General features: G+C 54.5%; 1 protein-coding gene across 8 annotated transcripts in view; it reads right to left on the bottom strand.

The window, feature by feature from the left end:
* Nucleotides 1-588: 588 nt before the first annotated feature.
* Nucleotides 589-22,071, bottom strand: part of RGS3 (regulator of G protein signaling 3) — a 140,999-nt gene continuing 119,516 nt past the window's right edge. For 7 of the 8 annotated variants that reach the window (XM_029201403.1, XM_029201404.1, XM_029201405.1 and 4 more), the window contains 6 exons: nt 17,026-17,991; nt 7,686-7,750; nt 3,791-3,892; nt 3,363-3,424; nt 2,577-2,743; nt 589-1,561 (listed from right to left, as the gene is read on the bottom strand). In XM_029201403.1, coding sequence (XP_029057236.1) covers nt 1,376-1,561; nt 2,577-2,743; nt 3,363-3,424; nt 3,791-3,892; nt 7,686-7,750; nt 17,026-17,991 — 1,548 coding nt within the window. In that variant the 3' untranslated portion in view covers nt 589-1,375. Of the gene's footprint in view, nt 1,562-2,576; nt 2,744-3,362; nt 3,425-3,790; nt 3,893-3,991; nt 4,377-7,685; nt 7,751-17,025; nt 17,992-22,071 lie in introns of those variants that run through there. The other variant, XM_029201411.1, reaches the window with a different exon arrangement.

Below are 22,071 nucleotides of genomic sequence, written 5' to 3'. Positions count from 1 at the left end.
ACAGAGGGACTCTCTGGGAACCCTACCCCCCATCCCGACCTCCCCAGCTCTTCCTCTGTCCTAAAGGCCTCCATGAGCCTGCCTGCCTGCAGCTGCCAACCTGCCTGAGATTCTGGCCCCATCCACCTCCACCAATCATCCCTGTGCTACCTGAAAGTTCCACTAGAATCTCAGGGTGTGGCAGGGCAGAGAAGTGAAGGAACTTGCTGAAGGTCACGGAGCCAGTTAGCAGCCCAGCTAGGACTCCATCCAGTAGCTGGTAGAGGACGACAACCCAGAGAGCAGGCTTTGCAGCCAGGTGGGCTTAGGCTGAACCCTGTCTCTGCCACTTGCCGGCTGTGTGACCTTGGACAAGTCACCTTACCTGCCTGGGCTTCACCTGCCTCATGTGTAAAACGGGGATAACCCCCACCTCCCAGGCTCGCAGTGAAGATGAGATGGTAAGTAGAACAAGCCTGGCAGAGCACCTGGCACAGAGGAGGCGGTTGTCAGGGATGGCAAGAGAGGAGAAGAAGCTGGATTGACAGCCCACCCAGCAACCGTCCCAGCCCGTCACCCTGGGAAGCCTTGAAACCAGGAACACAGAGAAAGGGTCAAGAACAAAAAATAACACAGGGCTTTTATTTGCTCCTGAACTCGGCCGCTGTGTGGTCTGAGGGTGCCATGCTTTCCCAGAGGCCCCGGGGGACCCCTCACTCAGGGGTGCTGGATTTTGGTGTGAGGTCAGACTGCAGTCCCCGCCCCTCTGGGCCTTGTCAGTCCAGCAGGCCCAGCTATCCGCCACTGGGGCTCGGGACCAGCAGATCCCCTGAAACTGGAAAATGGTGCCCACCTTCTTCGCAAGGTGGCTTTTCACAAGGCGTTGGTTAAAATATTGCACTTGTAAGTTAGGAAAACTGACGAGGCAAAGGTTTCCTGTTACAGGACGAGGTGCCAAGCATCCGACTGCTGCTTAAATAAATAAAACTCAAGGCGGGGGTCTGAGCTGTGAGTCTGAGTGACCCCCCCCCGGAGAGCCCCAGGGCCCAGGCCTCGGCCCCCTGCCCATCAGCCAGTTCTTTAAGGAACCTGGTCATTGCGAAGTCTCCGCAGCAGGAAGCAGCAGCTCCAGATCTGGCTCAGCCAGGGCCCCTAACCTGCCAGGGCCCTTGGGCCCCCTCGTACCAGGGCAGTGGGGGTCCAACGGGGCCAGTCCCTCTACTCCTCCAGTGGCCTGGGCCTCTCTTGGTCCAGGCCTCTCATCCAAATGTCCGTCTGTCTGTCCGGACACAGCCTCTGGGGGCTCACTTGCCTCCTCTGTCGCAGGGGGTAGGGAGGCAGGTGGGGAGGGGCCCAGTCCGCCTGGTGTGAACGCTGAGCTCTACCCCAGTGGCCCTTAAAGCGGGGGACTCATCTTCTTCTGGTTAATGAGGTCCAGGTAGAGGTCTGAGCGGAGGAAGCGTGGGTACGAGTCCTTCTCCATGAGCCCGAAGATGCGCTTCTGCGCCAGATCGAAGCAGCCCCGCGTGACGCTCTGCAGGTTGTCCTTGGTGTGTTCCCGTGTGTACGAGTCCAGGTTTACCTGGGAGGCAGAGGGTGACATGGTCAAGGCTGCCTGCAAGAAGCTGCTCCTAGGGGCCAGGGGCCAGAACAGGACCTGCCCAGCCTCTCACCCCCAAGCCCTTCTGCTCCACCTCTTAAGGTTCAGACGGGAGGCCCGCAGGTTAGCGGAATCAAGTCCTGGCTCGGTCACTTGCTGTAGGGGTAGTAGAGTTTATAGGGCCCGAAATCACTGCATCTAGGGTCAGGCTGCCCAAGTCCAAATCCCAGTAGTGCCACATCTAGGTGTGTGGCCTTAAGCAAATCACTTAAGTGCTCTGAGCCTCAAAGGTCTTATGTATAGGGTAGCATAATAGTACATTCCTCAGACTTCCCTGGTGGCGCAGTGGTTAAGAATCTGCCTGCCAACGTAGGGGACACGGGTTTGATCCCTGGTCCGGAAAGATCCCACATGCCGCGGAGCAACTAAGCCTCTGCACCACAACCACTGAAGCCCACGGGCCTAGAGCCCGTGCTCCACAACAAGAGAAGCCACCGCAATAAGAAGCCTGCGCACCGCAACAAAGACCCAACGCAGACAATAAATAAATAAATAAAATTAATTTTAAAAATTAAAAAAAAAATAGTACACTCCTCAAAGAGTTGTGAAAATTAAGCATGATCGTCCATATTAAACAGACACAGCTGGCACACAGGAAGCACCCAATACCTGTTAGGCTCTCTGAGACTGTCTCCTCATTTTTAAAATGAAAATAATATTAAAACTTATTTTACACGTTGTCATGAGGGTTAAATATGAGAGCTCATACGTGAAGGTCTTAACACGTGCCTGGCACCAAGCAGCGTGTCGACAGTGGCCATTTCTGTTATCAGTCAGGATTCTGTCCTTCCCGGGGCCCCAGCCTGCTTCCTCTTCAACCTGGCACATGGTCCCTAGAGTCACTCTGGCCCTTCCCCTTCCCGAGCTCCTCTCTGAGGCTTCCAGGCACCCCATGGGCATGGGGATGGGGGCCCGAGGGCCCAGGGCAAAGCCCCACCTCCTTGCACGCCTGGATCGCGATGTACTCAGCGAAGATCTTCTTGGCCTTGGCCGCCATCTTGGACTGTGACTTGACCTTCTTGAAGTCCTCGCATGCCAGCCAGAATTCCAGGTTCTCCTCGCTAAACTCAGTGCGGAGGAAGGCTTGGAACACCGCTAGTCCATCTGTAGGAGAAGCCCAGATCCTGGGGTGAGAGGCCAAACCAGCCCCTCCTGTCCTCAGGCCCCCCAGCTTACCCTCCTGGGGCCTCTCAGGTGCAGCTGCTGGGATCTTAGTAAACTGACCCACTCATGAGAGCCAGGAACCCTGGGATATGGTCCCACCACTGCCACTGCCTCTTTGTGGGCCTTGGCCAGGTCACTCCCCATCTGTGCCTCAGTTTCCTCATCTGTCAAATGGGGATCATCAGCCTTATTTCCTGGAGCCCTGTGAGGATGAGGGGTTCCCACCCACGAGATGGCAGGCGCATTTGGCCCAGTGTAAGCCCTCAGTACATGGAAATGTTTATTGTTATTCTGGGAATATGGGTCTGAGCACACAGGTCCCAACGGCCTCTGGCAGGCAGTGCCAGCTCCCATGGACAGGGAGGGGCTGGCAGGAGCCGGCTCCAAGGCCAGACCAAGGGCCTCGGCCTTTCCCAATGGTAGGGACACCTAACTGGGCCCAGGAAAGAGGGAAAGGTAACCTCTGCAGAGCCAGACGCACTCTCTGGGCCTGGGAGAGGAGGAAAGGAGGAGGGGGGAGAGACACAGGGAGGGAACAGGCCAGCTGGCCCCCACTTACATTTGTGGACCAGCAGCTTCTCCAAGGACTCGCCCCACTTGAGTGCTTCCTCTGAGGTGGGCCTGAGGGGTGAGGCAAGGGGCACAGTGAGGGAAGCGGGGCGGCTAGGGCTGGGTGACCTCTGTCAGCTGCCTTGGCCCACAAAGTAGCTTAGCCCGGTTGGGGAGCCCAGGAGGGGGCCCACCCCCTTTCTTGGGGCCGGCATCACGTCTATCCCCACCTCTGCCCCACCCTGGTCATCCTTCCCAGGACAGCATCTCCCCATGAGGGCTGCTTATGCCGGGTACCAGGCTCCCACTACTAGAGCCTCCATCGCCCCAGAGCCGGATCAAGCCAACAGCCTTCTCTCCTAACCCCACTGCTAGCCCTGCTCCCACAGGGGCCAGTAAGTGTCTGAGGGGGGCCCAGGGGGGCCAGAGAGGACCTACTTGAATGACTTCGTCACTTTGTCTGCCTTGCCCGCTGGCTGGGCCCCAGGGGATTCGTTCCGCCGCCTGAAGATGCCCAGCTTGTTCTTCATGTCCTTGGCTCTGGAGACAGAAGCAGAAAACGGGGTCGGTCAGCCTGGCACACTCGGCCGCCGCAAATTCAGGGTCGGGAGGGTGAAGGCTGGGGTGAGGGGCACCTACTCCTTCATGGTGTGCCGCCTCTGGAGGTTCCCGTTCCGCGTGAGGTACATGCCTCGGAGCATCGCTGTAGGGCCCCCCACCTTGTTGCCTGGGACGGTCTGCTGGAAGCACCCTAAGCTCCTGTTCCCAAACCGAGTCCCAGGCAGCAACGGTGCGGGCTGTAGCCGAGCGCTCGCTGGGATTCCAGCTGGAGGACTGGACTCCCAGGCACAGGCTGGGCTGGGACTCAGACAGGAGGAGCCAGGAAATGGGAGGGACCAGGGCCAGAGCCGGAAAAAAATATCCCTCCTGGCCAACCCTGAGAGGGAGCCTGTGAAAGGGGCATGTGTCTGTAAGGGGCGGCCTCTGGGGCCCGCCCAGGCAGGAAGCCAGACCCATTATTTGTGACTGGCCTCCCCGTTGCCATGGCAGCTCCCTGGGAAGGAGGAGAAAACAAGTCAGCAAATTGCTGGGAGGGAAGGCAGGAGGGAGGGGGAGGCTCTGCCCACCTGGGTGGCAGGACTGGCTATTTTTAGCCAAGAACCATTTTCAGCCCTGCCATTCCCCCAGGCAGATTTCAGCCCTGGGCAAGCTGCTGGCTAGAAAGGGGTTAAGTGTCTCATGCTCATGTTAGCCTCCCCCTGGTCCCTAGAGCCCTACTCTGGGCACCTCCTAGAGAATAGTTCCTGCCAGAAGACACCTCAGCCTGTCATTGGCTTTGGATACATCCATCCATGAACGTGCAGAATGTCCCACAAAGTTTCAGTAGTTTTAAGCTTGAATAACGTCAAAAGTACAAATCCTGTAAACTCTCAAAAACGTCATTTGAAATGAATTAATTTTTTCCTGCATATTTAGCCTTATGACTTTTGAGTAATACATTTTTTGTTTTAATTTTTGATCTCTGTTCTTCTGATTACAGATGAAAAATGCTGACTTAACCAAAAATTAAATGCGTAAAATTAAAAATGTGTTATCAAAATCACAAAGCTAAATAAGTGTAAAAGAAATTTGAATAATTGAACTTTCAAATGTGTTTTGTAAGTTGGGAGCATACTTCTGAAGTTATTCAAGCTTCAAAGGGCACTAAGACCTATGGGACACCCTGTTTAAGGAAGGAAAGTGGTCCAGGGTGGAGGTTAAAAGCTACAGTGCTGCAGCAAGAGTCTTGGGTTCAAATCCCAGCTCCAGCAGTTACCAACTGTGTGCCCTTTGTCAAGTTACCTAACCTCTCTGAATGTCAAATTTTCTCATCTGTTAAACACAGGTGATAATAGTACCTACCATCTGACGGGGCTGTTTTGAGGCAAGGAGAAAATGCACAGAAAGCTTTAGCACAGTGCCTGGGGCAAGAGTGCTCAGGCCGAATTCATACTTGTCCTGAGGGTCTGGGACAGCTGATTAGAGATTGGGATCCTGCTCTAGCAGATTCCAAGCCAATGAGATAAGGCCAAGGAGTCCAGGGACTGGCAGCCCTCTGGTGAGGATCAAGGCCCTCGGAGAACCCTGGCGTGGCTAGGAGTGAGAAAGCCTGGCTTCCTGGGGCACAGTGCTCTGTCTCAGAGGCCCTGCTCCTGGCCCGCTCCCAGGAAGCAGGAGAAGCTTGCCTGAGGTCCAGCCTGCAGGCTGCCACCATCCACCTGGGCTCCTTGCTGGCTCAGAGACCACTGTGTTTCTCTGTGGCTGGAGGAGGCTGAAGCCCCCGCCCAGACAAGCCTTTCCTCCCACATGCACAGCTGGGCAGACTCACAGCTGCAGGGCACAGCTGGAGAGGTCCTCGGAAGTCCCTGGTTGCCACACGGGCAACTCAAGAAAGGATGGCAGAGCTCAGAGGTGCCTCATGTGTCCCCATGTGGGCCCAGAGAGCAGAACAGAGACCCACAAGAGGAAGCTAGAGGAACACTTTCCTCCAATCAGAGCCATGAAAAGATGGAATGAGTGCCCTCTGGGGAATGGACTCCTGTCACTAGAGGCTCAAAGGCTACTTAGCTGGGGTGCTGTGGACCTCCTTCAGGGTGTTCTGCGCCAAGCTTAAAAATAACCGGCTCCATGGGAATTCCCTGGTGGTCCAGTGGTTAGGACCCCATGCTTCCACTGCAGGGGGCCTGGGTTAAATCCCTGGTCAGGGAACTAAGATCCCATAAGCAGCACGGCGAGACCAAAAAAATAATTAATTAATTATAACAGGCTCTGAATAAATAAACAAATTTTAAAATATATGTATATTTATATATACTTTTAGAGCCAACATGCCAGGTTTCAGATCTCAACTCTACCACTTCCTTGCTCTGTGACCTTGGACAAGTAACTTAACCTCTTTCTGCCTCAGTTTACTCACCTGCAAAATAGAGTAAATAAGAAAAAAGAAATGTAAAATAAAAATTATGGTAAAGGTTAAATTAGATAATATATGTAATGCACACAGAATAGTGCCTAGCGCAATGAACATAAGTTATTTTTATTATCATCCCAGATTCTAAGAGTCCTTGACTAAGCTTTTAAGAATGTGAACTTCAGGCAGTCAAAAGGCAGCGCCCACTTTGAAAGAAGGCTAGAGTTGGCGGAACAGGGCAGCTCCAGCACCCTGGATGTCCGCCCTCTGCTGCCCTCCACTGCTCCACCCCTGGGAGCACCACCCACGGCAGCTCTGATGCTGCCTGGACCGGATGGTTGGTGCAAAGAATTATTTTTGTTTGTGCATTTTACCTTCCCTAGAAAGTGTGACTGCTCCTGGCTGCAGAGTGAGAGAAGCCTACAGTTGCTGCAGGAAACTGGAGAGGGCAGGGGAAGCTGGGGAAAGAGTTTCTAGGGAGTGGACCCCAGCCAAGGTCGAGGTCAGGGAAGAAGGTTGCAGGAGGCCCCTGGGAAGGACTCCTGTTCTCCACACACGCGCACACACACACACACACACACACACACACACACATACACACACCCCAGCCCAACTGGTGCATAATGGTGGGCACTACAGGACCTGGAGGGAGGGGGTTCCCTCTGTGGGCCACCAGGTGCCTCACTGCCTCCTCCCATCCCTGCCCCCCCCACAGTCTCCAGGGCCCGAGGTACAAAGAGACCCGAGAAGAAACCACTCACGCTCTGTTAATGAATGAGCACCTCTAACAAACCTCCGAATCGAATCTAAAGTATAAACGGTCACGGGAGCGGGGTAGGGGGGAGAGGGGAGTGGCCACGAAGGTACCGGATCTGCTCTCTGAGCCAGCAGCACCCCCTTCTGGCAATGCCCAAGACTGCTAGCATGCAAGAGCTCGAGAGGAGAAAGGGGAATCCCAAGACCAGTCTGGTCAGCCCTTTCTCAGAGGGAGCAAAGAACTTGTCGCGGTCACTTGGCCACTGCTTGGCTTAGCAGCTGGACAGGGCCAGGGCAACTTGGTTGGTTGCTTCTGCTTGGTTCCCTGTGGCTTCCAGATACTAAATCAGCACCTTGCCTCACTCTGAGTGGATGCTGAGGGCAGTGCTGGGTGGTTAGGACCCTGGTGACCTTACCCTGGGGCCGCTGCTAAGTCCCAAGATCCCGTTGTTCACGGGTGTCTGTCTCGGGCAGGACTGGGTTCAGCCCCTTCTCTCCACCTCTACCCCTAGGCCACTGGGCATGGGGAATAAGCCAGAGGGCAGAGGACGAAGGGGGGAGCAGGGAGCGCCCCCCCCCCCCCCCCCCCCCCCCCCACGGTGAGGGCCAGGGATCTTTCCAACGTACAGGTTTTTGCTCTTTCTCTTCCGGGAGGCATCATCATCGTCCCCAGCTGTGTCAGCCCCGCTCATCTGCAGAGAAAACACAGACACGTTGCAGTCTGGGTACCCAGGGGCTGCTGCCTGAGCAAAGAGAGGCTCAGGAATCCAGCAGCTCCTACAAACCACTCCCACCTCCATGCTCCCACCCCTTGAAGAAGAGGGGAGGGGGGGAGACCCCACTACAGGGAGCAGTCTGTCCATGGAGTGTGGCAGGCTTAGCAGAGCCTCCACCCAAAGGAGTCTCCTCCTGATACACAACTTGTGTGGGAGAAACCAGAAACATAGCATTCATGGCAGTAGGGCAGGCCAGAGAGGAAGCTTCAGTGAAGATTCTACTGTGTGACTTAGCCAATTGCTGTCCCTCTCTGAGCCTCTAGTGCTTTAAATTTCAAAATGGAGATCATAATGACTAACCAACTCAGGATTCTGAGGTTTTGAATAGACCTGGGGCTGGTCAGCAGTGTGTTAAGTAAATTATCACACAGGAGAGCACCTCTCTTGCCTTAAAGCTTTCCATGGTTCCCGAGTACCCTCGAGATAATGTCCAAACTCCCTGACGCGACATGCAGGGTCTACCATCTTAGGATCTGGTCAGAAAGCTCCATAACAACCTCAGTTACAACTCCTTTGGTTATCTCTCTGGAGAGCCCGACCCCTACTCCAGCAACCTCTTCAAACTGCCCTCTAGTCAGAGGAAAGTCTTCACAGCCCGGTCCCCTCACCTCGGGCTTTGCACGTGCTATTCCTTCCATGAGGGATGCTTTTATGACTCTCCCACCTCCCTTTCCTCCTAAGACCCAGCCTCAGGAAAGACCTGACCTCGGGTAAGCTGCTTAAATGCCTCCTCACCTGGGAAGCCCTCCTTGGCCCCTAGACCAAGGGTGTGCCCCCTTCACCCCTTGTGAGGTCCCCACTATAACCAACATGGCCTCTTCCAAATCTGTCTCCTCTACTGGACTGTGAGTTCCCCAGAGCAGGGGCTCTGTCTGCCTTCACCTCTGTCTAGGTCACCTTGACTGGGCCTGGTATACGTTAGGAGCTCAAGAAATACTTGTTAAATGAATGAATGAATCAAGGGGGAGAGAAAGCAGGCTGGGAATGATGTGTCTTGAAGGCCTCAATGCTTGATCCAAGGCCTGCAACTTTATTCCCCGGGGCTCCATTGAGCCCACCCCCACCTGCTTGCCTTTTCCTGTGCTGTGCCCCCTTCCTGGAACACTCTCTCCTCTTCTGCTCAGTCTCTACCTCCTCCCAGTCTGCTACTCCTCGCCTCCTCCAGACCACTCCAGGCTCCCACCAGCTCTACTGGGGCCGCCCGCCCTCTGTCGCCCTGCCTGTGTGTGCCCAGCCTCCTCCAGGGGAAACCAGGGCCTCCACAGTGCCACTCCAGAGCGGGAGTACAGGAAATGCTCTGAGATATTGGAGGAGGTAGAGCTAAGGGGAGGCTGGGCTTGGACACTATGTCCTAAGATAAGACAGAAGGCCCCCAGATGTGAATCGCAGCTCGGACTCCTCATGAGCCATACCCTGGGCCTCAGTTTCCTCACTTGTAAAATAAAGGAGATGGGCTAAACCTTAAAATACTGCGTTCTCAATTCTGGCAAGAAAAGTGGCCTTAATCCAGATATAGGCAGCAGGGGGAGCTACCAGCCTCAGTGGTGCAACCACCCGCGGATGGATGGATGGATGAATGACTTATAGCTTCATTCATGGAGCTCATGCTATAGGCCAGACCTCAGAATGGGCATTATCCAGACACCATCTCATTACTCTTCAGAGCCAGTCCATAAAGTAAACAGAACCTCGGGGAAGTTAAGTCACCTGCCCAAGGAGTTAAGTGACAGCCTTTAAGTGACAGCTGGAATCTAGGCTGTCTGAACTCAGGGCCTGTGCTTCTCCGCAGAGGACGCTGCTAGTTAAATGCAGAGGATGGGCACATTTTGAATGTCTTCAATGAAAGACTCAGGGGAAATGCTGCCTCTTTCCTGAGAACGCTGCCCTACCAAGGTTGGAAACACGTGTGTGCGTGCACTCGCAGGCACACGCCCATCTGTGGTGTGGGATTCCGGATCTACAGCTTGCAGCCAGGCCTGGGTATAGATCCTGCTGCCACTGACTTTGGAGACATTTCCTGGCCTCTCAGCTTCAGCTTCTTTAGCTCTAGCAGAGGCATGGTGACGGCCACCCAACCCGCTGTTGAGAGATTCACCAGGATAAAGTCTGTGCCCCCAAGGCCCAACCTGGCACACAGGGCGCCCTCAGTAATCGGGGACCGCCAGCATTCACAGCCCAGTGGACGCTGTCACTGCCACCCCACGCACACAGGTCACAGTTGTGCTGGGCTGGCTGGGCCGTGCCTGAAGCCCCCATCCGTGGGAAAGGGCCGCCAGCACTGGGCTTCCTCCCATTTAACCTCAGCTTCCGCACTTTATCGGCCCCACACAATGGGCCTGGGGACCACTCCCGCCCCACCCGGCACCCCCAGCCTCTGCACTGCTGGGAAATGGGCTCTTCCTTCCACTGCTGGGAGGGGGTCATCTCCAGGGTCGGGCCCTCACCAATCAGCCTGACAGAGGGGCCAGGGAACTCTGGCCCTGGGAGTCGGCCCCCAAAGCGGCTAGCGAAACCCACACACCAAGGGGTGCTGTGTGCCAGGAAGAGAAGAAACTGAGACAGAGAGTCAGGGTTCTGACTTCCAGCCTCAGAGTGGCTCCCAAGCCTCCTGTCTCCAAGAGCTGCAGCGAGGCCTGCCCAGGGCCCAGCACACAAAGGGGCCTCTCCTTCCCATCTGCTCCCCACTGCCTGCTCTGCTCCATGGCCCTCCCTGCTGAAAGGCGAATGGAGGCGAACCCAGAACCACTCAGCCCTCCCTTCACTCCAGACAGAAATCCCTGGAGCCTGCCCAGCCCCCTGGCCACCTCCAGGGACTGGAAGAATAATTATAATTCATATTGTAATTATAACTATAATAATAGTCATGGTTAAGAGTTAAATGCTAAACTGCCTGGATTTGAGGGGCTTCCCTGGTGGCGCAGTGGTTAAGAATCCGCCTGCCAACACAGGGGTCACAGGTTCGAGCCCTGGTCCAGGAAGATCCCACATGCCGCGGAGCAACTGAGCCCGCAAGCCACAACTACTGAGCCCGTGTGCCACAACTACTGAAGCCCGCGTGCCTAAAGCCTGTGCTCTGCAACAAGAGAAACCACCGCAATGAGAAGCCCCCGCACCGCAAAGAAGAGAAGCCCCCGCTCGCCGCAAATAGAGAAAGCCCACGTGCAGCAACGAAGACCCAACACAGCCAAAGATAAAATAAATTTACTTTAAAAAACAATAATAATAAAAAACTAAACTGCCTGGATTTGAATCCTAGCTCAGTCACTTATTAGCTAATTGACCTTAGCCAAATTACATCCCTTCTCTGTGCCTCAGTTTCTTTGTCTGTAAGATGAGGACAATAATTGGACCTACCTCACAGGGCCGTTATGAGGATTAACGAACACATGCGAAAGTGCCTGGTACTGGAAGTGCTCAATAACCATAAGCTACGGTGGTTATTGCTGTTATTTTCTCTATGCCAGGCAGTGTGCTATGGTACCATATCGTACTGTAATTTAACCTTCTCAACAATTCTAAGGGCTATTTGCTGTTTATTTTCCCCAGTTTACAGCTGAGGAAACTGAGGCCCAGAGGAGTCCAGTAACTCGCCTGGGCTCTCCGAGCTGGCCAGTGGCAGAGAATTTCAGGTCTGGCTCCAGAGCCCACCCATGACTGAGGGCTTTTCCGTGAGCAGGGCCTCACCTCATTTCTCCTATTGGTCCTGATCTGACTTCTGGGACCACCTGGCCACACCTGGCTGCTCTCTCTGACCCAGACTATCCTGGCAGACCCCAAGGAACCTTGTAGAAACACTGGAGCTAAACTCTACACTTATTTGTTTAGACAGAGGAAATAGTCCTTTAGGCTTTTTAAAAATAGGAGGCTAGAAGGTAGTATCGCGTCTTGGAGCTGGAAGGCACCTCTTGTCTGACCTGCAGCCTAGGTGGTAAGCTTAGTGCAGCAGGGCTGGCACCCTCGGCTGACAGCCTCTGCCCAAGCCAGTTTCCTGCAGGAGGGGAGAAGGAAGCACAGCCAGGGAGGGGCCACAGCCTCTTCTCCTCACTGTCAAAGCATGACCCGTGATCCTGGGCCAAGCCAGGCCAGGCTGGGGTGAAATTCAATGGTGGCGGCGTGGGCTGAGACAAAGATACTCTTGGAGCTCCCCCGGCTTCCAGGAAAAGGACAGACACAGGCCCGTGGATCTGCTCTGCCAGACCTCCAGGGAGCAGCCGGCAAGGCGGGGGTCTGGCAGCAGAGGGCACTGTGAGACAACGCAACCCAGCACAAGGGGCCAGCTTCAGGGGATGACCCGCAGGAAAAGCCTGGGGGACCTTTTCCTCTCTAGACCTCAGGCAGCCCATCCATAAGATGATCGTGGCCGAGTGGACCATCTCTCAGGTCCGTCTGGTTCAGACAGTCCTATACACAGCAGAAATCACTCAGTGTACAAGAGGGAGGAATGACCCAAGAGGCGAGGAGTAACATAAGGACTGTCACCCCTGTGATAGGCAGCATGCGCTCTGGCCAGCCTCAGCTTAGCCACACAGCAGCACAATGACAGGCCCGAGGCCACGCCAGCTCTGTCTGGCCCTCCTGGGTCTCATTCTATGACAGGATCACTACTGTGGGCACAGAGCTGTCAACATGCTGCGATCTTCTTGAAGCCCTGGGACAACTCCGTGAAGACTTAACATTCCCAGTTTATAAGAGAAAACTAAAGCTCAGAGAAAAAAACGTAACTTGGCCTAGGTCTCAGGACCAGGAGGGAGGAAACAGAGTTGAAACATGAATGCAGCCCGTCTGACTCCACAGCCTGAAGACCTCATCCCTCTCCTCTTCACCTCTTGCCTGGAAACTGTGATCTGTTGGCATCCATGGACCACCCCCTGGAAAGCCAGGCCCAAGCCAGGAAGATGGAAGTCACAGGAAAACCCGTCACCTCCCCCGGCTGCCATCCCCCCACACCCTGCCCCTCACCAGCAAGAGGTGTGCAGAGTCTGGGGTAGAGCCAGAGACAACTGGACAGGGTGAGGCCACTGTCCAGCTCCATCATCACGCGGCCTGGGACAAACCCTTCTCCCTAGGCCTCAGGCTCCCCGCTGTAAGGTGAGTGCAGCTGGTCCCAGCTCGCGGCAGTGCAGTGAAGGCTAGGACGGGGAGCTGGAGGCGCCGAGTGAATGCTGGGAGAACCGTCACTACTCCTGCTATCCTCCCCCCTCCCCCCTTCGTCACCATCATCGTCAACACGATTCCCAAGTATGGAGCACCCAGCGGGTGCTGAGCGCCAGACACTGCCCCGAACACTTTGCCCGAGGCAGGCTCTTTAGTCTTCCCAGCAACGCTATGAAGGAGGTATCAGTATTATTTTCTGGTAATACCTATTTTACTGATGAGGAAACTGAGGGACAGAGAAGGTTAGGGACTTGCCCAAGGCCCACTGCTAGTGAGGGGTGGAGGGAGACCAGGGTACCTGTCCAGCCTAGACTTCACTTCCCCCTGACAAGGGTTAGCTTCTTACTGAAGTTGGCTGTCTGGAGGGAGCAGGATATGAACGATGGTGAGGGACTTGAGGCCTGGCAAGCAGAAGCCACGTGGGAGGGTAGCCACCAAGGGGCTAGTGGCAGCCTCTGAGGTCCCTGCCAGCTCAGTTACTCAAGCCCAGGAAAGGAAGCTACAGGCCAAAAGAGGGTGGGGGAGGGGAGGATGCCAGTGGGAACCTTCGGCACCCAAAGGAGGAAGCTGAGACAGGAGAGAGCTGGCCCAGGCCTGCTGGACTACCAGGTGGAAGTATCTGCCCCAAAACAGGAGCTGAGATCAGCGGATTTAGGGAACTAGAAATGTACATGAGAATGTACGTGAATTTATCTGTCTGTAAATATTTGTATTGGAGCAAGGGGGCCAGGGGACATAACTTGGAAGGGTCTGGTAGGGGCACTGAAATTGGGAGGCCCAAGGTAGGCGGCAAGCCCTTAGACTTCAGCCGTCCTCCAGAGGAGAGTGTCCAGGCCTGGCCTGAGTCAGCCTGAAGCCTCACCTCAGTAGGACAGAGGTCTGGACTCTTTCCTATAGAAGCTGCCTCAAGAAATGGCCTAAGATGGTGATACTCAGACTATGGGGAACGTTCCAATCCCTGAGGGGCTTGTTTAAAATGCAAGGTCTGGGACTTCCCTGGTGGCGCAGTGGTTAAGAATCTGCCTGCCAATGCAGGGGACACGGGTTCGAGCCCTGGTCTGGGAAGATCTCACATGCCGTGGAGCAACTAAGCCCATGCGCCATGACTACAAGGCCTGCGCTCTAGAGCCTGCGAGCCACAAATACTGAGCCTGCATGCTGCAACTACTGAAGTCCAGGAGCCTAGAGCCTGTGCTCCGCAACAAGAGAAGCCACCACAGTGAGAAGCCTGTGCACCGCAACAAGAGTAGCCCCTGCTTGCTGCAACTAGAGAAAGCCTGCACACAGCAACAAAGACCCAACGCAGCCAAAATAAATGAATAAATAAATTTATTAAAAAAGATCCTGTAAGCCTCGCAGCGAATGTAGGGCTTCCCTGGTGTCGCAGTGGTTGGGAGTCCGCCTGCCGATGCAGGGGACACGGGTTCGTGCCCTGGTCTGGGAAGATCCCACATGCTGCGGAGCGGCTGGGCCCGTGAGCCATGGCCGCTGAGCCTGCGCGTCCAGAGCCTGTGCTCCGCAACGGGAGAGGCCACAGCAGTGAGAGGCCCGCGTACCGCAAAAAAAAAAAAAAAACCCACAATGAGGTATCACCTCACACCAGTCAGAATGGCCATCATCAAAAAATCTACAAACAATAAATGCTGGAAAGGGTGTGGAGAAAAGGGAACCCTCTTGTACTGCTGGTGCGAATGTAAACTGATACAGCCACTATGGAGAACAGTATGGGGGTTCCTTAAAAAACTAAAAATAGAACTACCATATGACCCAGCAATCCCACTGCTGGGCATATACCCTGAGAAAACCATAATTCAAAAAGTCATGTACCACAATGTTCACTGCAGCTCTATTTACAATAGCCAGGACACGGAAGCAACCTAAGTGACCACTGACAGACGAATGGATAAAGAAGATGTGGCACGTATATACAATGGAATATTACTCCAACATTACATAAAAAGAAACGAAATTGAGTTATTTGTAGTGAGGTGGATGGACCTAGAGTCTGTCATACAGAGTGAAGTAAGTCAGAAAGAGAAAAACAAATACCGTATGCTAACACATGTATATGGAATCTAACAAAAAAAAAAAAGGTCCTGAAGAACCTAGGGGCAGGACAGTAATAAAGACACAGACGTAGAGAATGGACTTGAGGACACGGGGAGGGGGAAGGGTAAGCTGGGACGAAGTGAGACAGTGGCATGGACATATATACACTACCAGATGTAAAACAGATAGCTAGTGGGAAGCAGCCACATAGCACAGGGAGATCAGCTCAGTGCTTTGTGACCACCTAGAGGGGTGGGATGGGGAGGGTGGGAGGGAGACACAAGAGGGAGGATATATGGGGATATATGTATATGTATAGCTGATTCACTTTGTTATAAAGCAGAAACTAACACACCATTGTAAAGCAATTATATTGCAATAAAGATGTTAAAAATAAATAAATAAATAACCTATTCCCCTGATGATTTTGGAGCACATCAAAGTGCTTACAGATGAGGAAACAGACCCAGTCCCCATTCCTTTGGGATTTAGTTCCAATTCCTGGATACAAAGTTTAAGGCCCTTTTCTAGAGGGCCCCAACCGGCCCTTCCAGCCCAGCCACCTTTCAGCAGAAGGTGTCCTCCCACGTGCCCAGAGGCCTTATTGCTAGTGGCTGAGAAGCTAAGAAGGTTTCTGAGGCCATGTCCCAGCTTGGTGGGGAAATGTGCTGGAATCCATTAGTCATGTCTGCCATGGGTTTGGAGTCAGAAATGGCAGAATGAGTGCCACCCATCTACCATCCCTGCACTGTAGAAATCCCTTGTTCTAGCTAAACTGACTTCTACAGACAGTTTTGTCCAGGTCATGGTCTTTCACAGAATGCCTACCTCATCCTCTTTGTTTATTCTAAACCTGCCCAACCTTCAAGGCCAGGCTGAGGAGCATCTTTTGCCAGAAGCCTTCCCTCGTGCCCCTAGGCCCTGGGGTCTCTCCTCCCTGAATCTGCACCTGCCTGGCCTCACAACAGTTGTCATAACAACACCTTGCACCACACTGGCTGTGAGCACCTCCACAGCATTCGCCTGGCGCCTGCACGAATGTCGTCAGGCGCTGGGCTCTTTGGGTTCACCCTCAACCACCATGGGATGTGAGTGCTATTCATCTCTGCTTTTCAGAGAAGACACTAAGGCTCAGAAGAGCTGAGTGACTCACCCAAGGCCACACAGTTAGTAAGGGACAGAGCCCAGGCTCAAGCTGGCTAACGGGCTTCAAGGCCGTGATGCAATCTTTCCACTGTTAGGCCACCTTCGGGGCCCACACGGAAAAAGCATTCCTCACGGGCTGAGATCAGCCTCACACATTTGTGTGGCCCCCTGCTGTCGCACAGAGCACAGGGCCTGGCCCACAGCAGGAAATCAATCAACACTTACTCATCTATTTCTAAACATTTGCAAGAGGCAAAGGGCACAGTGGTTAAGAGCTCCAGCCCTGGAGCCACATTCTAGTTCTGATTCAGACTTTTATAAATCGTGCGACCCGGTGCAAATCACATAACCTCCCAGTGCCTCAGTTTCCTCACAACAGTGTCTACCTCACAGGGCTGTTGTGAGAGTTAATGAGTTCCTGTAAATCGCTTAGAGTAATGCCAGCACAGAGGAAATATGTGTTGTCATGCTTGTTGGCTGATAGATTTCTAGTCTGGCTAGGCCTGGACCAAGTGTAAATTATAACTATTTCTCCAGTTATGATGTTGGATCTTTTAGATCCAAATACACCTGCTCTACTTTCTGTGGGTTCCCCCAGTACAATGGAGCTGTAAGAATATCTGGAGTCATAAAGTCCTGGGTTTAAGTCCAGGTTCTGCCCTCTTGGTCCCTCTGGCCCTCAGTTTTATCCTCTGTCAAATGGGTGGAAGGCTCATTGGAAGGCTGAGAGAAGAACAGAGGTGGGACAAAGCAAAGGCTCATTCCCTGCAGCTCCTGGATGCACGCTCCCTCCACCCCACCCTGTCATGTACCCACTCCCCCTCCACCCTTGGCCCCGTTACCTTCCTGTGTCCTGTGAAGAAGACGGAAAGGTGGTGCATTGAGCCACCATTGCGGCCCAGTTCCTTCTTGAGGGTGCGGGGCGAAGGCATGGCCCAGGTGGACGCAGTGCCCTCTCCATCTGAGCAGTGCAAGGTAGTGTCGGAGGCGAAGCAGGGCCCGCGGGCCTCCTGCAGCAGGCTGCCCTCGCTGTGCGTCCGTCGCCGCAGCGAGTTCTGCACGCGCAGCGAGAGGCCTCCCTCCGCACCCTGGCCCGTCTCGATCATGCTGCTGCGCTTGGCCTCACCACGCTCTCCACAGTTGTCATCACTTGTGTCCTCGTCCTCGTCCTCCTCTCCCTCCTCGCCCTCCTCAGCCTCCTCTGCATCTTCCTCATCGCCCGAGCTGCCCCCCTCCGCCCCTGCCTTCTGACTGTAGGTGCTATCCAGCCGGACCTCGGGGATCACGAAGTTTGGCCTGGAGGCCACAGGCGAGTCTCCTGTGGCTGCTGGTGGGTCCCCAGAGCTCGTGGTCTCCTTAGCAAGGGGCTCAGCTGCCAGGGAGTCCTGGCTCGCGGGCAGGTCTTGACGGGGCAGAAGGCCCTGGGCAGGGGGTTCCTGGATGTCAGGGAGGTCTTTGCTGATTAGAGGGTCTTGGCTGGGAGAGGATTCTTGCCCAGCAGGAAGGTCCTGGCATGGAGAGAAGGCTGGGGCTGTAGGGTGTTCCTGGCATGGTGAGGAGTCCTTGCTTGGCAAGGGTTCCTGGCCCGGAGGGGATTCTTTACAGGAAGGTGAGTCTTTGCTGGTTGGTGATTCTGGGCCAGCAGAGGGTTCCCGGCTGGAAGAGGAGTCTTCTTTGGGTGGAAGGTCTTGTCCTGGAGGAGGATCCTGGCCACGACAGGGGTCCTTGCTGGGTGAGGGGTCCTCAGCACCCGGCCCCTTCCTTTCCAAGGGCATCTCCCTCTTCTCATCTGCCTCTGTCTCAAACATCTGTGAAATAAAGAGAAAATGAGGAAGGCTCACAAGTGGAGGCTACTGTGCACAAGCCAATGTCACAGAGATTGAAACAAAATCAAGCAGTGACCCAAACCCCACACTCTACACTGTGAAAGCCAAAGTGCCACATGGAAACCTGACAGTCCCTTTGGCGTAACTGAATATGGGCTCCTACCCTTATTTCCTTGCTGGAAACTTCTGATCCATCAAAACATGGTTGGTCATTTACAGGAGAAGAGGGAGAGGTTAGTTACCATTATCTGGCTCCTACCATATGCCAGGGGCCATGGCAGAGTAAACCCCTCTTATGTAATCTTCCCAGTGGCCCTCTAAGGGAAATGTCATGGTCCCTCTGTGAGTAAGTCACTCTGTGAATAAATGAGGAGCTAGACAGCCTTTGCCTTCATGGGCCAGAATCAAACCAAGCCCCAAGCCAGAGCAATCACCAAGTGGGAGAATCCTGGACCCAGCCAAAGGATATCTTCTACCTGAACCAAAGGTTTTAAAAAACCTTAGTGAGTCATTCAAATTAGAACTTGCTCTGAATGTTTAGATCTTTCTGAAACTAATAAACTGGAATAAAACCAGAACTTCAAAATATTTGCTCACACCTGGACTAGACATATGTCACAGACACATGGAACTTCACTGAGGGATCATCCACCCAGTGCTTTTGAAACTGTGTTTGGAGGAACCTCAGAAGTTCCACATACAAAAAAGGAAGCATTTCCTGCCTCACACAGAACCCTTGGAGTTTTTGCTGGGTTCCTGCAGATTTCATTTGCAAAGGGAAAAATGGTGCCCTTGATGGAGTGTGAAAAGCAGCTATCTCACAGGAAGACTGGGGCTCAGAGAAAGTCAGGGGTGTCTCAGTGTCATAACCACACGGGAAAGTCGGTCAGGCCTGGGCTAGGTTGGGTCCCTCATCACAGTTAAGGACTTGGAATGCTGGACCTAGAACTACTCAGAGCCCGGGTTTCGTCTATGAAGAGGCCACAGCACCTAGAACTAATGAAAGAGAAAGATGCCGCACATCCCTGGGAACTATACAGTTACGCACGCACACGCACACGCACACGTGCGCACGCACACACATGCAGAGGTGGAAAATTTCAGGGCTAAAGACCTCAGCACATATGTGAAGAGGTCTTACTGTAAAGACCACAAATGCCCATTTGATCGATGAGGAAGATGAGCCCAGAGAGCAGCAACTTATGCACCACTGCACAGCTGCCAGAGACTGAAAGGCTATGCCTGCAGCTGGGAATTCTTTTAAGCCCTGGACCAGCCAGGCCTCACATCTGGGAATAAGTGGCCCAGCCACAGGTCGGGGCAGCTGCAGGGTGCTGCACACACGTGTCAGAGGTCACAGTGTTGTCTGGGAGCAGCAGAGCGGATGTGAAAGCCCGGTGTGGGTAAGAGCGTCGCCTGGGAGGGTGACAGTGAAAGTTTCTGCCCATCCACCACCCTGGGCGGTGGGGTGCAGAGAGAGTTGCTGAGCCAGGAGGGGAAGCCTCAGAGGACTCTAGGACCATCTGGCCAGGGTCTGGTTCCCAGGCACAGCCAAAGACAGGTGCCCACTCACCAGGAGGACTTCCTCCCCTGGAAATCCTGCCTGCAGCTCCAGGATGAAGACAGCTCCACCCAGGAACCCCTTGGACCTCATTGCCTCAGACCCTGGAACTTCAGCGAGCCCAAATCTCCACTGCACAGATGGGGAGGCTGAGGCCCAGAAAGGAGCAGGGGCCAACCTAGAATCACACAACGGGGCCAGGATAAGCCAGTCCCTAAACCCTCTGGGCCTCAGGCTCTCCACCTATGAAATGGGATAAACAACGTACCCAAGTGACACACCAGGAGAGTAGACTATAAAAAGTCCAAAGCTCTGAAATGGGATGATGGTGGTGGTAGTCATGGTGATTAAAACAACGGCCACGAACCTCAAACAGTGACACATCTTTCCCATGGACCCCTGCAAGCAGACGGTCAAACTCCCAGAGTCAAAGCTGGCAATTGTGATGCCAGGAGCCCCAATCCAGGAATCTCATCTGGGAACCTTAGTTTGTTCCCAGGGGGTCAGAGAGATCCTCCACTGCACTGACAGGAAGACAGAGGGCCCAGCCTGGACAGTGACCTAGGGACTTGCCCCAAGGCGCCCATAAACCCAAGGCTAAAAACAAACAAACAAACAAAAAACCCAGGGCTAAGCTGGGGTTAAAGCCTGGCCTCTGGCTCCTTCTTCCCAAGCCCACTTTGGATCTCAGTCCCCAGAGCAGCCCAGTCCCCCTTCGTCTCCCACCCACCAGGGAGCCTTCTCCCTCGAGAAAAACAAACTTCGGCAGCCAGCTCCCTGGTGCCCTACACTCTCTCACCTCCCCCCCCACACCCACCGCCAGACCCCTCCATCTGGAAGGATGGACTAGGGAAGCAGCAATCAGTGCCCTCGGGGCCTGGCACTGGGCCCTGAGAGGGGAGCAGGCTGCACTTCCCCTTTCCTGGGGGGTGGGGGTGGGGGGCTCAGGCCTGTACCAGCAGTGACTGCGCTGAGCCTGCCCCCGCACCTCGCCCCTAGGGAAAGTGCAGCAACAGACCCAAAACCAGAAATGCAAGTCAGCCTGCCCCTGCCAATCCTGCCCCAAACCGAGGCCAAGCCAAACAAAGCCAGGAGGGGAAGTGCCTCTGTCCCCAGAGAGGCCCCGCCCCAGGGACGCTGAGAAACCACCCAGGACCGAGGGCTCTCAGAGCGCCCGGCCGTTCCTGCTCAGACTGCCAGAGGTGGACTTGGGTTTTGATTCCAGCGGTGTCATTTCCCAGCCGTGCCATGATATCACACCAGACTCACAGGACTGAGTTAGTGTTCTTCACAGGGCCCAGCCCCAGAGAAGCATCTGATAAAGTGGGAGCTATTATTAGTCTAGGCTTATCTTAGAGATAGGGAAACTGAGGTCCCAGGGGCTAAGGAAATTACCTAAGAAATCCAAGGCTGGTTCAGTATTAGAACTCCTGCCTCCCAGCCAACGGTCTCTCCCCACTTCCTTGGACCCTTACACACAACGGTTTGGGGCCCCAGGGGTCTAGAGGGAGGGGAGCAGGCTGTGAGCACTGCTGGAGGCCCCTCCCCCAGGCCCATCTGCCACAGGGCAGACACTGGCAAACAAGGACCAGAGCTCATCGGTTCCAACCTGTGCTCCTGGACGGGGCTTGTGTGAGCACCTGAGCCGCTGTGGTCAGGCCTGTGTTCCTGGGAAAGCTAGGGCGGCATCGGGTACCTGGCGGGGGGAAGGGGCCTCTGAAACCTTGGGGGAGAGGGTGGCAAGTAGGAGAATTAGGACAGGAAAAGAAATAAAGATGAGAGCCATAGTACAGAATGGATGCCGGGCGTGGGATCGTCCTGTGAGCGAGGGAATGACACGGGCAGAGCCGTACTACGTGAAGCTGCCCTGGGTGGTGTGAGCAGGTGTGGCGCGAGGACGGGGACATGGCATGCATACACGCAGTCATTCATTCTCCAAGTACTGAGTTAGGCCCTGGGGTGGGGATGGGGACAGCAGAGGACAAGTCAGACACAGTCCCTGCCCTCAGCTGAGCAGAAAAACAGAGGTTAGACAATTGGTCTTAATGAGTGTGGTGAGCGCTCTCATGGAGAAAGTGCAGGCAGCTGGGGACAGCCAGTTAGGCAGCCGTTACAGCAGCTTGGAGTGACAAGAATCCAGCACTCCAGCCAAGGCGCCCCAGAGACCAGCCTGCTGGCCCAGGGCCCTGGGTCCGAGCGCTCCATGCAGCTGCCCCTCTTCTGCGGGGAGTGTGTATATCTCTCCCATCCATCACTTCTTTGGCTTGGCTGGACCAGGGCTAATTCTGTGCATGTCTCGCCTGCTAGAAGCACTCAGGAAATGAACCAGGCCCTCTAAATGGAGCCTCTGTTTACGACATAATCAGATCCTCTCCCCAGCGCAATCCAGGGCTCGGAACGGGCTGGGGAAGGGTGACAGGTGTGACATCCAGAGGCCTGCTCACACCAGCTATGTCCCCTGGGCCCTAGACCCCCACCTGCTATTGGGGTTGAGGGTGGTG

Source organism: Monodon monoceros, unplaced genomic scaffold (genome assembly GCF_005190385.1).
Source record: "Monodon monoceros isolate NGI ecotype Baffin Bay Population unplaced genomic scaffold, NGI_Narwhal_1 Super_Scaffold_5, whole genome shotgun sequence".
Classification (NCBI taxonomy): Eukaryota; Metazoa; Chordata; class Mammalia; order Artiodactyla; family Monodontidae; genus Monodon; species Monodon monoceros.
This window is presented reverse-complemented; position numbering and strand designations above follow the sequence as displayed.